Source organism: Cebus imitator, unplaced genomic scaffold, assembly GCF_001604975.1.
Source record: "Cebus imitator isolate Cc_AM_T3 unplaced genomic scaffold, Cebus_imitator-1.0 Scaffold332, whole genome shotgun sequence".
Taxonomy (NCBI): domain Eukaryota; kingdom Metazoa; phylum Chordata; class Mammalia; order Primates; family Cebidae; genus Cebus; species Cebus imitator.
The window spans coordinates 2,397,182-2,411,997 of NW_016107647.1; the positions used below are offsets into that span (position 1 = coordinate 2,397,182).

Sequence of the window (14,816 nt, forward strand, 5' to 3'; positions counted from 1 at the left end):
AAAAAAAAAAAAAAAAAAAAAAAAAAAAAAAGTGCATAGCATTAAGCCCATTTATCGGAAGAGGAAGCAGGCAGTTTAACCCCTAAGCACAGTTTAACCCTAAACACTGATCACAGTACAGGCTGTTCCTCACCCCTGCCCACAGGAACAGTGAACCTGACACAGACACTCCCTTCCAGCCCGCTAGCTCCTCCCCCACCCCAGGGAAAGGGAAAGATCTCAAGAGCCGGCTCCAAATGTACAGCAACTCTAATTTCTTGCTTTTGTAAAGGAAAAATAGTTACACACGTACTTATCAAGAGTAAGAACTAGGACAAAAGATTCATACAATTTAAACAAAATCCCACAAATACCAGTTCTAGAATTAATGAGAACAGAAAAATGAGGAGAAAAGTAAACAAGCTTTTGCTTTAAAAATAGCTTTTTCCTGTAGTGGCTTCTGTGTGGAAAGATAGTCTTTATCTTTCACATGTTCTATTCTGAGCATTGATTCCTTCTTATTAAGCAGCAGATTTTCTAATTTAAGTTATCAGCACATTTGATAGCATTTGAGGGTGAGGGAGGCGGGTGTGACTCTAGAATGAATACCCGGTTCCCAGAGAAATGTAGGAAGCACAAAGAGCGTGAAGAAAATAAAACCTGCCCTAACCCTCCGTGACTAGTGAGCATTTCCCAGAGCGCCACCCGTGTAGGGTGCTTGGATAGGGCGGGGCCGAGGAGTGAATTCAGGATCAGGGTGTGCACACCATTTTGCAACCTGATTTTCCCCCATGCGACAATATGTCAGTAACATCTTTCTATGTCATTAAATATTCCACAGCCTGTCTTAATGTCTGATTAACATGCAGTTCCTCCTTGAAGTTCAGAAACGTATCTGCTAATGGAGGAAATTTCTAGTTTTCAGAGTCGTTTCTCAGCAGGGAAAGTGGCCATCTTCCATGAACCAGCTATAATCCTTATCTGGGGCTCTGAGGACCTGGCAGCTGTGGGCAGCAAGCAGGTCCCTACACTTTGAGGGTCATAGGAGGCTGGGGACCTCTGACGTAGCATCCTCAAACTAAACTCCTTTCAAAAGGGAAGAAAGCATTGCAGCTAAGGGGGGTGACTTGCCAAGGTTTCACAGACGCTAGACACCCCCTGCCCCCGCCCCCAGCTCATGGACATGAGATGCCCAGTGATGCCCTCTGCACTGCAGCCTGCCCAGAGGTGCCCCCCACAGCTCCAGGCCAAGCCATGAATGAGTGGTGGCAGGAGCAGACCCCTCCTCGGGAAGCACCAGCCCAGCCCCACGGCACCCACCATCTGCTCTGGGCACCCCTCTGGGCCCTGCTGGCAGCCATATTACCGATACCCGAGGGAGGCTGTCAGCACATCTAGGCAAAGCCAGGATTCCAGGAGGAGAGTGGGGTGACGGAGCAGGGGCAGGCGGAGGGCGGCTGATGCCCCATGCTGAGCAGCCTGCCTCCCTCTGTGCTCTCTGTCCCCCTCTCAAGTCCTGTGCAGTTTGCCTCTGACACTCCCTTTAGTCCATCGCTCCTCTCTGTCCTCTGTGGCTTGGCTGCCACCTGTCATCAGGACCACATCTCAGCAGCCTCCCAGCACGTGCCGAGTCCTCACCTCAGGAAATGATCACCCAGCAGTCACCTAGCTGTCTAGACCCCAAACTGCGGACTCATCAGCGACCCTTCTTCTATCCAATCCATCAGCAAAGCCTGTCCACACCACCTTCAACAGCGACCCAGAATCTACCACTTGTAACCCTCCCTCTGTGAGCACGTCCTGGCTGGCCACCACTCCCTCATCTGGGCAGTGGCAGGGGCCTTCCCCAAGGCCTGTCTGACTGCCCACATCCCTGCAGTGACTCTGCTGCTGGCCGTCCTCTAATGGTTCCCTATTAACAATTAAAGCCCACCATGCTTGCCCTTGGCTTACAAGGCCCTGAGTGATCCAGACCTCATCTACTCTAGAGCCTTTGTTCCAGTGAAATGAGGGGATCTGTTTAGAAAGATCTATTGCTTTGGGACATACCACCCCAGGACATAGTGGCTTGAAATAACAGCAGTCACTTATTTTGCCCACGAATCTGCAATTGGGGCAGGGCTTGGCAAGAAAGGCTTGTCCCTGTTCCACCAGGTGTCTGCTGGGGCAGCTCAATTAGGGCTGGAAGATGCACTTCCGACATGCTGCACTCAGACGGTGGCACATGGTACCAGCTGGTCAGGGAGTTCAGCGGGTGCTGAACGTTGGGGTCCTCAGTTCCCCTCCACAAGTTTCTTGGGCTTCCCCATAGGATGGTGGCCAAGTTTGAAGAGTGAGTATCACAAAACAAAAATCGTCCCCAAACACAAGAAGTAGAAGCTGCCTTAAGGTGGCGCCCAGAAATTGTCATCACGTCATTGTCACTGAATTCTACTAGTCAAGCGGTCATGGAGCCCAGAGTGGAGGGGCAGGGAACAGAGCCCGCCTCTCCACATGAGGAGTGCCGAGAATGTTTTTAAAGCCCCTGGACCTCATCTCCCATGCCTGTCCTCTTTACTGGGCTCTAGCCACACACACCTTCCTGTGGCTCCCAGCCTGCGGAGCATGTTCCCACCCCAGGGCCTTTGCACCCACTCTTCCTTCTGCTGAAATGTGACCCACTCCAGATACAAGGTCCCTGCTCAGACGCCCCTCCCATCCTGTCTCAACTAGCAGCCAGCCCTACCTGCCCCGCTGGAAACCCCACCCCACCTCCTCTTCAGAGCACAGGTGCTGGCTGCTTTGGAGTAGATCTGTTGACTGTCGCTGTGCCTGGCCCAGTAGCACTTGGGAACCAGTGGCTGAAAGGTCTCCCTCTCTTCTCAGCCACTCTAATCCTTCCTTTCCACAGCCAGAGGGTTCTTTCTAAGCAGATCCCTCTCCTTTCACCCCACCCCTCACACGGCGCCCTCGGCCTCATCCGCCTGGCAAAGGCTACCCATCCTTTAGGAACAAATGCCACCTCCTCCTGGAAGCCTGATCTCAGGGCCGGGTTAATCATCCCCCACCAGCTCCTTTGCATCCCAATATCTGATATCTGTGCCGCAGCCCCATACAGCACACAGTCTCCCCGAGGCAGGACCTCCTATCTGAGCCCCAGCATTGGCCAGGTAAACAGCGGGTGCTCAGGGGATGTTCATGGAGGACCAAATGGCCAAGTCCTTGAACCTCAGCCCCTACCCACACAATTGCGGGGGGAAAAGGAACAAGCCTTTATTGATAAATAACTTACAATGAAATAAATAGAGCAGTGGTTTGTCAAAGAATAAAAACTAGGACAGAGGCTAGGTATCTCTCCGCCCCTGCCTCCGGCCCTAAGCTTCAGCCCTCTGGCTGGACGCTCTGGATGATGAGGACTTGATGTTGATGGGCAGCCCAGCCTTTCTCGAGCCCTTAGGGGCCTCTGTCTTCCTGGACAGGTGTGCAGGCACCACCTTGGACCCACTGGCCTTAGCAGAAGCACCCTTGGCATTCGGACCCTGCCCAGCCACGGGGGCAGCTGCCCCTCTAGGGGCCTGGGCCTTGGCCTTAGCTACCAACTTCTTTTTGTTTGGGGAAGCAGCACCATTCTTGACCTATACGAAAGCAAACCAGGAGCAAAGAGACAGCTGGGAAGGGCTGAAATCTCAGCTCTGGATGGCTCTGGGTACACAACATTTCCCTTCTAAGCCTTAGTCTCTTATTTGTAAGATGAGGATGGCAACACCACCAGGGGGCCGGGGGACCAGAGAGGAGAAGGTGGTGGGCTGTGCTTTCTAGGAAAAGAAATTGACACCCATCCACAGCTGAGCCTTCCAGGGGCTGGGTGTGGGATGCCCAAGCGCTGGGCTGTATAGGGTAGGCAGCCAGACCAGCAAAGTCGTGCAGGCACCTACCTTGCTGACTGTGGGTCTTGAACTCTTACTCCCGGCTTTGGTTTTCCTGCAGGCCTCAGCATCTCCTGCAATGTGATGGAGGAGGTTTTGTGGGAGAAGGAAGAGGAACTGCTGGTGGGGCAGGAAGTTTCAGGGGCTCTGGAACCCCCATTCCTCCTGGATCCTAGTCTTCACTCAGCTATGTGACGTGTGGCAAATCATTTAGCCACTCTGAGCCTCAGTGGCCTAGTTTGAAAACAGGAATAACAGCCCCCCCCTCACAGAGTGGCTGGGGATTAACTGAAGCCCTCGCTCTATGCAATGCACTGGGGCTCCAAGCCCACGGACGCCACAGGCTCCTAACAGGCCTGTCACCTCTAGTCTTTAGTTTGTCTTCCACCAGGCAGCCAGGATACTTTTTTTTTCTTTCAAGACAGGGTCTCACTCTGTCACCCAGGCTGGAGTGTGCTGGTGTGATCTCAGCTCACTGCAGCCTTGACCTCCCAGGCTCACACGATCCTCCTGCCTCAGCCTCCCGAGTAGCTGGGGCGACAGGTGTGCAACAGCAAGCCCGGCTAATATTTTTATATTTCACAGAGTTGGGATCCCACTGTGTTGCCCAGGCCGGTCTCTACCTCCTGGGCTCAGCACTCACCTGTGTGACAGAGCAAGAGCCTGTCTCTGAAAGAGCAAGAGGGAAAAAAAGAATAACTCTAGCCTTAGCTTCTTCCTGTCAATCCTCCCATAGCTCCACACTGTCCTCCAGACAAAGCCCTGATTCCAGCTGCCTTCACAGCTTCTCCTTGCCGACACTGCAGGTAGACCGAAATATTTGCAGTTCCTCAAAAACTCCACCTTCTTTTTATGTTTTGTTTTGAGACAGAGTCTCACTCCATCACCCACGCTGGAGTGCAATGGTGCGATCTCAGCTCACTGCAACATCTGACTCCTGGGTTCAAGTGATTTTCCTGCCTCAGCCACCCAAGTAGCTGGGATTATAGGCATGCACCACCATGCCCAGCTAATTTTTGAATTTTCAGCAGAGATGGTGTTTCATCATGTTGACCAGGCTGGCCTCAAACTCCTGACGTCAAGTGACCTGCCCGCCTTGGCCTCCCAAAGTGTTGGGCTTACAGGCATGAGCCACTGTGCCTGACCCAAAACCCTACCTTCTTTATGCCTTCAGGCCTTTGCACAGCCTCTTCCCCTGCTTGGGACACCTCGTCCAGGAAGTCTTCCCTGACCCCTGCCTCAAGGATGAGTCAGGCTACTGGTCTGTTTCCCCCTTCATAACCATTGAAATGTCTGCCTCCTTCCCCCAACTGGCTACCATGAGTTCTCTCTCCCCAGGTCAAGCCCAGCACTCAGGGCACATGCACTAGATAAGGAAACCCCTCTCCAGAGCTGGCTCCCCGATCCCACTCCAGTGGCTGTCAAAACCCCTATACCCACACCGCCCTCCACAAGTCACACAGTTACCTTGGCTCCTCCTGCTGCCTTTGGCCTCTGTCTTCCTGCTGAACCCGCTGGCACTAGAAGGGGGCCGCATGGCCTTGTCTGGCTTGGGGGGCAGCTTCTGTGCCTTGGTGTCCTTGGCCTTGCTGCCTTGCTTGCGAGCTTTTTCTGTGGCTGCACCTGGCTTGAGAGGAAACTTCTGCACCTCTGCTGGCCTCTTGGCTGCGTTTTTCACCTTGCCTGCCTTGGGAGGCTCCTCCTTGGCCTCATCTGGTTTCTTGGGGACCTTCTCCTTGGCCTCACCCACTCTCCTGGGGGCCTTCGGCGGGGGCATCTTCCTGGGCTTGATTTTCCTCTTGTGCTTGGTAACTAACTGGAAGAGGACACGGGGTAGGACTGAGATCGGAGCCTCAGGTGCCTCATGTCCCCATCCTCCAAACAGGAGGCCTCATTCCAAATCTGAGGGCTCTGCAGTCAATGAGGGTCGGGCAGAAGGCACAAAGCCACTGTCCTCGGAGGCACTGTCTACTACAATTCTAGGATCTCATGACCTCTCAACCACACCCCCTGCACCCGCCACTTTCCCACAGATCATGCCTCTGGACTCCGCCTCCCCCCATCCTGCAGTGCTGCAGTGCTGCCCTGCCTCATGCCCCATGCCCCTGCCACCTTGCCCCTTGATACTCAGCAGAACATGGGCTGAGGGCAGATGACTCTGGGCTCATGGCTTCCTCCGCCCCCTCCAGCCGTGTACAACAGCCACATCTTCTCATCTTTACAGCAGGACCATTACCAAGGGTGTGAGTGGCAGGGGTAAGGGAAGGCTCCTGGCAAGCTGTTACTTCCCTGCCCCCCAACCCTCAGGGCTTCCCATGACCAAGATTAGCAACCACTCGAAGCCCCCAACTGCCAGCACACCGCATCAGACACCAGCCGCCCCTCTGGCTCTTCCCTGCCCAGCCACCTGGCCCTGCCATGACGCAAGTCCAGGCTCTGACTGGCACCCAGGAGTTCCACCATGGTGGGACTTCATGTGATCTGTCACCCGGCAACCACAGGGACCAGCAAGGGGAAGGCTGAGAATGTTCCCCAGTGTTCCATGGCAACCGTCACCGCAGCTGCTACGTGCTGGAAGTTGGGCAAGATGCAGGGGCCCAGTAATGACAAGTCAGGCCCTGGGTCTGGTCCCTGAGGTTTTCCTGATGGCTGATGACAGTCCCGATGCTGGGGTGCAGTTTTGTCCCAGACCTGCCCCAGCTCTGAATGACCTGGCATGGATCCCCTCTTGGAGTCTCCTTATGAGGATGAAACACTCTCCTTTGAAACAGAGGACACGGCTGCTCAGGGAGGTGCCAGCCCCTAACCTGGGCTTGGAGCCGGAGAGAGGAGGGCGAAAACCCTTTGCTGTGGTGAGGAATTCCAGGAAGGGGCTGCGTGCCCAGGACCCAGAAATGAGCACAGCTGGCATAGTTCCTGGGATCCCAAACATGCAGCAGTTCACCTGTCCTGGACAACAATAGGGTGACCCTTGCAGTGGGAGCTTGGAGGGGGGCACACCACCGGCCTTCCTGGAGGAGAGGGCATCTCGGCTGAGACTACAGAACATGAACAGGGGACCGGAGGGGAAAGGCCTTCCAGGAGAGGCTGCAGCTCTCGCAGAGGCCAGGAATATCACTGCAACCCTGGGCCACGTTCTCCCACATGGGTGCTTACTTTGAAGCTGCCAGTGGCCCCCCTGGCTTTGGAGTTGAGGGGCCTGGCAAGGAGGCCACGGCGCATGCCAGTGGCCAGCGCCTGCTTCAGCAGGTACTTGAAGCGAAGGACATCCATCGTTGGGTACTTTTTCAGGATGTAGAGCTTGATGGCTGCCACCGATGTGCCCCGGCGCTGCTCCCCTGCCTGCAGCGCCTCCAGCACCATGCGCAGCACGGGGGGGTGACGGCGTCCTGCTGGGAAGCTGCTGCGGCTTGGGCCTGAGGACAAATGGCAGGCCATCACCTGGGGCCCAGTCATAACTCAGTGGCAGGCGTCGGCTGGCCCGTGGGGTGTGGCTGAGGGCCCAGTAAGGATCAGATGCCCCCTCTCACCAAGACACTAACTGCTGGCATGAAAGCTCCTGAACAGTCTCCCTCAAAGCTCATTGAGTCTCTCTCTCTGAGACACAGTCTCGCTCTGTCCCCAGGCTGGAGTGCAATGGTATGATCTCCGCTCACTGCAACCTCTGCCTCCTCATGATCCACCTGCCTTGGCCTCCCAAAGTGCTGAGATTACAACCATGACTCACCATGCCCCGCCGAGTCTCTCTTTTTAAAGAAAAAGGGAGAAGAATCAAATAGATGCAATAAAAAATGATAAAGGGGATATCACCACTGATCCCACAGAAATACAAACTACTGTCAGAGATTACTACCAACAGCTCTACTCACATAAACCAGTAAACCAGGAAGAAATGGATAAATTCCTAGACACTTGTACTCTACCAAGACTAAACCAGAAGGAAGCTGAAACCCTGGATAGACCAATAACAAGGGCTGAAGTAGAGCAGCAATCAATAGCCTACCAACCAAAAAAAGCCCAGGTCCAGATGGGTTTACAGCCGAATTCTACTAGACGTACAAAGAGGAGCTGGTTCCATTCCTTCTGAAACTGTATCAAACAGTACAAAAGGAGGGAACCCTCCCTAACTCGTTTTATGAAACCAACATCATCCTGATTCCAGGCAAAGGCTCAATTAAAAAAGAAAACTTCAGGCCAATATCCATGATGAACATCGACACAAAAATCTTCAATAAAATACTGGCAAACAGATTGCAACAGCACATCAAGAAGCTTATCCATCACGATCAAGTAGGCTTCATCCCGGGGATACAAGGTTGGTTCAACATTCGCAAATCCATTAATGTAATCCATCACATAAACAGAACCAAAGACAAAAACCACATGATTATCTCAACAGATGCAGAGAAGGCCTTCGATAAAATTCAACAGCACTTCTGCTAAAAATTCTCAATAAACTAGGTATTGACAGAACATATCATAAAATGATAAAAGCTACATATGACAAACCTACAGCCAATATCATACTGAACGGGCAAAAGCTGGAAGCATTCCCTTTGAAATCAGGCACTAGGCAAGGATGCCCTCTCTCACCACTCCTATTCAATATAGTACTGGAAGTTCTAGTCAGAACAGTCAGGCAGGAAAAAGAAATAAAGGGTATTCAATTAGGAAAGGAGGAAGTCAAGCTGTCTCTATTTGCAGATGACATGATTGTATATCTAAAAGACCCCATCGTCTCAGCCCAAAATCTTCTCAAACTGATAAGCAACTTCAGCAAAGTCTCAGGATACAAAATCAATGTGCAGAAATCACAAGCATTTCTAAACACCAGTAACAGACAGAGAGCCAAATCAAGAGCGAACTCCCATTCACAATTGCTACAAAGAAAACAAAATATCTAGGAATACAACTGACAAAGAATGTAAAGGACCTCTTCAAGGAGAACTACAAACCACTGCTCAACGAAATGAGAGGACACAGATGGAGAAACATTTCTTGCTCATGGTTAGGAAGAATCAGTATCGTGAAAATAGCCATACTGCCCAAAGTAATCTATAGATTCAACACTATCCTCATTAAGCCACCAATGGCCTTCTTCATAGAACTGGAAAAAACCACTTTAAACTTCATACGGAATCACAAAAGACCCTGCATAGCCAAGACAATCCTAAGCAAAAAGAACACAGCCGGAGGCATCACACTGCCCAACTTCAAACTATACTACAAGGCTACAGTAATCAAAAACAGCATGGTACTGATACCAAAACAGAGACATAGACTAATGGAACAGAACAGAGACCCCAGAAGAAACACCACACATCTACAACCATCTGATTGTTGACAAACATGGCAAAAACAAGCAATGGGGAAAGGATTCCATGTTTAATAAATGGTGTTGGGAAAACTGGCTAGCAGTGTGCAGAAAGCAGAAACTGGACCCCTATCTGTCACCTTACACTAAAATTAACTTCAGATGGATCAAAGATTTAAACATAAAATCTAACACCATAAAAACGCTAGAAGAAAACTTAGGCAAAACCAACCAGGACATAGGCATAGGCAAGGACTTCGTGACTAAAACACCAAAAGCAATGGCAACAAAAGCCAAGATAGATAAATGGGATCTAATTAAATTCCAGAGCTTCTGTACAGCAAAAGAAACCATCAATAGAGCGAATCGGCAACCAACAGAAAGGGAAAATATTTTTGCAATCTACCCATCTGACAAAGGGCTAATATCCCTAAATAACTAAAACAGACATACAAGAAAAAAAAAAAAACCAATTCAAAAGTGAGCAAAGGATATGAACAGACACTTTTCAAAAGAAGACATATGAGGCCAACGAACATATGAAAAAATGCTCATCACTGGTCATTAGAGAAATACAAATCAAAACCACACTGAGATATCATCTCACACCACTTAGAATGACGATCATTAAAACATATGGAGACAACAGATGCTGGAGAGGATGTGGAGAAATAGGAACACTCTTACACAGTCGGTGGGAGTGTAAATTAGTTCAACCATTGTGGAAGACAGTGTGGCAATTTCTCAAGGATCTAGAAACAGGAATTCCATTCGACCCAGCAATCCCATTACTGGGCATATACCCAAAGAACTATAAATCGTTCTACTATGAAGACACATGCACATGTGTGTGTTCTCTGCAGCCCTGTGTACAATAGCAAAGAACCTGGAACCAACCCAAATGCCCATCAATGATAGACTGGACAAAGAAAATGTGGCACATATACACCATGGAATACTACACAGCCATAAAAAACGATGAGTTCGTGTCCTTTGTAGGGACATGGATGAATCTGGAAACCATCATTCTCAGCAAACTGACACAAGAACAGAAAGCCAAACACCGCATGTTCTGACTCATAGGCAGGTGTTGAACTATGAGAACACATGGACACAGGGAGGGGAGCATCACACACTGTGGTCTTTTGTGGGGGGTGAGGTGGGCAAGGGAGGGACAGCAGGGGATAGGGAGGGAGGGAAGGGCGGGGAGGGATAACATGGGGAGGAATGCCAGATATAGTATGCACCTAAAGTAAAATAAATACATTTAAAAGTGTATATATGGAAGGAAGAAGAATTAAGTATTCCTTTAGAAAACTCTAAACCAGGTGAATTTTCTAGACCTAACTACCAGTTTACAGGCCCTCCAGGGGCTTCGTGCACACTCTCAGAGGCACGCTGACATACAGACGCTCCAGGGCACACAGCCCGGTTTCTTCTTCCACAAACAAGGGGGGAAAGGAAAAGTGGGAGGGGCACCCTATGAACTAAAGATCCTTAGGAAACCTCTCAACCAAATGCTCAGTCCCAGAGCAGGATTTGAACAACCCAATTAGAAAAAGAAAGGCAACAGATAAATGTGAGCACCGGAAGGAAATGTTGGATATTAAGGATAATATTGTTTCAGGTGTGCTAATAGTATTGCAATGGCTTTTTAAAAGGTTCTTATCTATTAAAGATAACTATTATAAAAGATATTTACAGATGAAATGATAAATCCATCCAGCATTTGCTTTGAAATAACCCAGCAGATGAAACAAGAGCATCCCCAAGCTGAAGACCGTTGGGGTGGGTGCTGGGTACAGTGGACGGGAGTCACAGACCGTTTGGTAGTCTACTTTTGTATGCGTTTGAAAGTTTTTGTTTTTTTGTTTTTTTGAGACAGGGTCTCAATCTGTCACCCACTCTGGAGTGCAGTGGCACAATCATGGCTCACTGCAGCCTTGACCTCCCCAGCTCAAGCGATCCTCTCACCTCAGACTCCAAAGTACCTGGAACCACAGGCACACGCCGCCATGCCCGGCTAATTTTTGTATTATTATTTTTTGACACAGCAGCCTCACTACATTGGTCAGGTTAGTCTCAAATTCCCGAGTTCAAGCTACCCTCCCATCTTAGCCTCCCAGAGTGCTGGGATTACAAGCATGAGCCACCATGCTCGGCCCTGAAAGCTTTCATAATAAAAAGTTACCAAAAAGTTCCGCTCTTAGGTATATACCCGAGGGAAATGAAAACATGTGTCTACTCAAAAATGTATACATGAATGTTCATAGCAGCATATTCATGTCAGCCCATGAATAATGAGAATAAAGAGAAAAACAGCCCATGATGAATGATGGACAGATGGATGAACAAAATGTGGTCTCTATCCACCCCATGGAATATTATCCAGCCATACAAAGGACTGAAGCCTTAGCACATGCTATGGCATGGAGGAACCCTAAAAACATGCTAAGTGGGGCCTTGCGTGGTGGCTCACGCCTGTAATCCCAGCACTTTGGGAGGTCGAGGTGGGTGGATCACAAAGTCAGGAGTTCAAGACCAGCCTGGCCAATATGGTGAAACCCTGTCTCTACTAAAAAATACAAAAATTAGCCGGGCATGGTAGCATGCGCCTATAGTCCCGGCTAATTGGGAGGCTGAGGCAGGAGAATCGCTGGAACCCTGGAAGCGAAGATTGCAGTGAGCCGAGATCACAACACTGCACTCCAGCCTGGGCAACAGAGTAAGACTCTGCTTTAAAAAAAACATGTCAGAAAAAGCCACATATTGTCTGATTCCATTTATGTGAAATGTCCAGAATAAGCAAATCCATAGATGCAGAAAGCAGATTGGTGGTTGCCAGGGCTGGGGAGTGGGGGTGGAGAGTGACTGCTAGTGGGTACTGGTTTTCTTGAAGTGATGAACAGATTCTAAAATTGACTGCAGAGATGGATACACAACTCTGAATATACTAAAAGCCATTGTACACTTTAAAGGGTGATTTGTATTGTGTTGGGAATTATTTCTCAATAAGCTGTTATTAAAAAGTTGCAAATGAAGTAGCATCAAGGGTGAGGAGAAACATGAGAAGCTGTCAGTCACCATGAAAAGCATTAAAAGGGTTTTAAATATGAAACTGGATTTAAATGTGGTGATTGGAAATGTTGATTTCTGATCAACCTGCAGAATTTAAAAGTTTAAATTCTAGGCAATATCGTGAGACCTCGACTCTACAAAAATCTTTAAAAATTAGCAGAGTCGGCCAGGCGCGGTGGCTCAAGCCTGTAATCCCAGCACTTTGGGAGGCCGAGGCGGGTGGATCACGAGGTCAAGAGATCGAGACCATCCTGGTCAACACGGTGAAACCCCGTCTCTACTAAAAATACAAAAAATTAGCTGGGCATGGTGGCACGTGCCTGTAATCCCAGCTACTCAGGAGGCTGAGGCAGAAGAATTGCCTGAACCCAGGAGGCAGAGGTTGCGGTGAGCCGAGATCGCGCCATTGCACTCCAGCCTGGGTAACAAGAGCGAAACTGTCCCAAAAAAAAAAAAAAAAAAATGAGCAGAGTCTGGTGGTGTGTGCCTATAGTCCCAGCTCCTTGGGAGGCTGAGGTGGGAGGATTGCTTGAGTCTGAGAAATGGAGATTGCAGTGAGCTGAGGTCACACCACTGCACTCCAGCCTGAGTGACAAAGCAAGACCCTGGCCCAAAAAAAAAAAAAAAAAAGACTTATAAAAGTGAATTGGCTATATTGAATTTTTTTTTTCAATAGAAAAAACCAATCTGAAACTGTCAATCTAGAGCAGATTTATAGAGATCAAATCCAGTTCAACCTCTGCCATGTTCTGGCCACAATGAGCCCAGTGTGGGGATATTCATTTAGGGGCCAAAGCCATTGAGCTGGTATAGTCCTAGGTCACTCCCGGGTTCTCAGGTGTTTCATTTTGCCCTCTAGGCCTCAGTCTTCCTATCTGTGCAGTGGGGATGGGGCCTCTAAGGAGGTCTGAGCCCTCCCAGCTGCAGTGCTATAGAACTTCCCAAGGATCTTTGTTTGGCCAGACCTCAGGGAGTAGCTCCAACTCCTCCTCTGCTTCCTCCAGACCATGTCTGTCCCAGAGAGCCACCCCTAAGAGTCCTCCCTCAGGCCTGTCCTCTCTGGCCCCAGCTCCTCATTTGGCAACTCTTCCATGCCTGCTGTATACCAGGATGTCCAGAACAGAGCTCAGCCCCCCAAATCTGCCCTTCATCTCTTCCAGGGATGCCCGACACCCCCACTGCCCATACCTACCCAAAATCCAATCAAGAACTGGGGGCATTCGGGACCCTCTCCTCGCCACCACGCTCACCCCAGGCCTCTCCACAGGCTTCTCTCTCCATATTCTGGCCTCTCCTCTCCAGCCCCAGAGCCCCAGCCTCCTCCCCACCCCCGTACATTCTCCTCACTGCATCTCACACCCCTCACCTCCCTGCTTGCAACTCTCCATGGCTCCCTGTTCAATGTAAAAGTTGACCTAATTGAAGACCGCCTTGCAGGCCCTCTCTGATGGGCCCCTCCTCTCTCTGCTCCCCCAACACTGCCCCAGCATTTCCTTCCTTTCCTCCCAGAGGGAAGATGCAGCTTCTGAGACGGCTGCTGGCACGCCGGCCCCTGGCACGCCGGCCCCTGGGCCTTGGCCCATGCCATTTCCTCTGCCTGGAGTGTCTCTCTCTTCCCGGCCATGCAGTCTGCTCTCACTCATCCTTCAAGGCTCAAAATGCACCTTGGCTTGGACACTTCCCCTGATTTCTGACTTCCCAGTTAACTCTGCCCTTGTACTGCTTGGCACCTGGACCCCCAACCTATCTCCCTAGATGTCTTGGGAGATAGAACACTTCCCCTGGGTGAGGCATACCCATTCTTCAGGGTCTCCTCTTCCGGGAAGCCTTCCCTGACCTCCCAGAATGGGTTGGGGGCTTCCTCTGGGCTCCTCCAGCTCTCTGGATTACTGCCATTAAAGTACACAGCACATTAGCAAACAACACCTAGCCATGGGCCAGGCTTCCCCATCAGACCGGGCGGTCCTCAAGGTAGTGAACTGGGCCTGGTTTGTCTCGGTGGACCCTCCTGTCCAGAGAAACGCTGAGTTGTTGGTTGGTTGAAAATTGGAATGCCTCGCCCTGGGTAGAATGCTCCCGCCCTAGTCCCTCCAACTAGCTGCCTGCAGCTGCAGCCCCGCGATGGGCTACAGCCTCGAGCAAGAAACTAGCTGCAGCTGGGAGGCCCTGCTGCTCTTTCCCTGAGTTAGGTGGGTCCCAGCCCCTCAGCCCTACTGGGCCTTGCTACCTGTGAATCGGCTTTTCAGCCAAAAGGCAGTTGAGCTCAGCAGTTGGGTGCTGGGTGGGTGCTCAGTGGGTGCTGAGGCCAGGCTGGGAGAGGACAGGAACGGGGGTGGAGGGTCAAGGGCAACCCAGGGAGTGGGCTCGCAGGGATGAGGGAGGGGTGCCTCCTCTTGCTTACCGGGCTTTTCAGATTCAGGGGACCTGGATGATCCTGCTGTGGAAGTCGAGGAGGGTGAGCTGTTGCTGGTGACGCTCCCAGGAGCCATGAGACTGACCGGTGCAGCTGGCAGACCCCTCACCCGGGTGTGAGGCTGTCG

At 50.7% G+C, this 14,816-nt stretch overlaps 1 protein-coding gene across 1 annotated transcript; it reads right to left on the reverse strand.

Moving 5' to 3' along the window:
- Positions 1 to 3,311: 3,311 nt before the first annotated feature.
- Positions 3,312 to 7,302, reverse strand: LOC108286951 (histone H1.8). The gene is made up of 4 exons (XM_017505098.2): positions 7,041 to 7,302; positions 5,352 to 5,700; positions 3,894 to 3,958; positions 3,312 to 3,593 (listed from the first exon to the last, which is right to left on the reverse strand). Exons 1-4 carry the CDS (start codon positions 7,245 to 7,247, stop codon positions 3,333 to 3,335), a joined length of 882 nt encoding a protein of 293 aa, XP_017360587.2. The 5' UTR covers positions 7,248 to 7,302; the 3' UTR covers positions 3,312 to 3,332.
- Between the last annotated feature and the right edge of the window lie 7,514 nt (positions 7,303 to 14,816).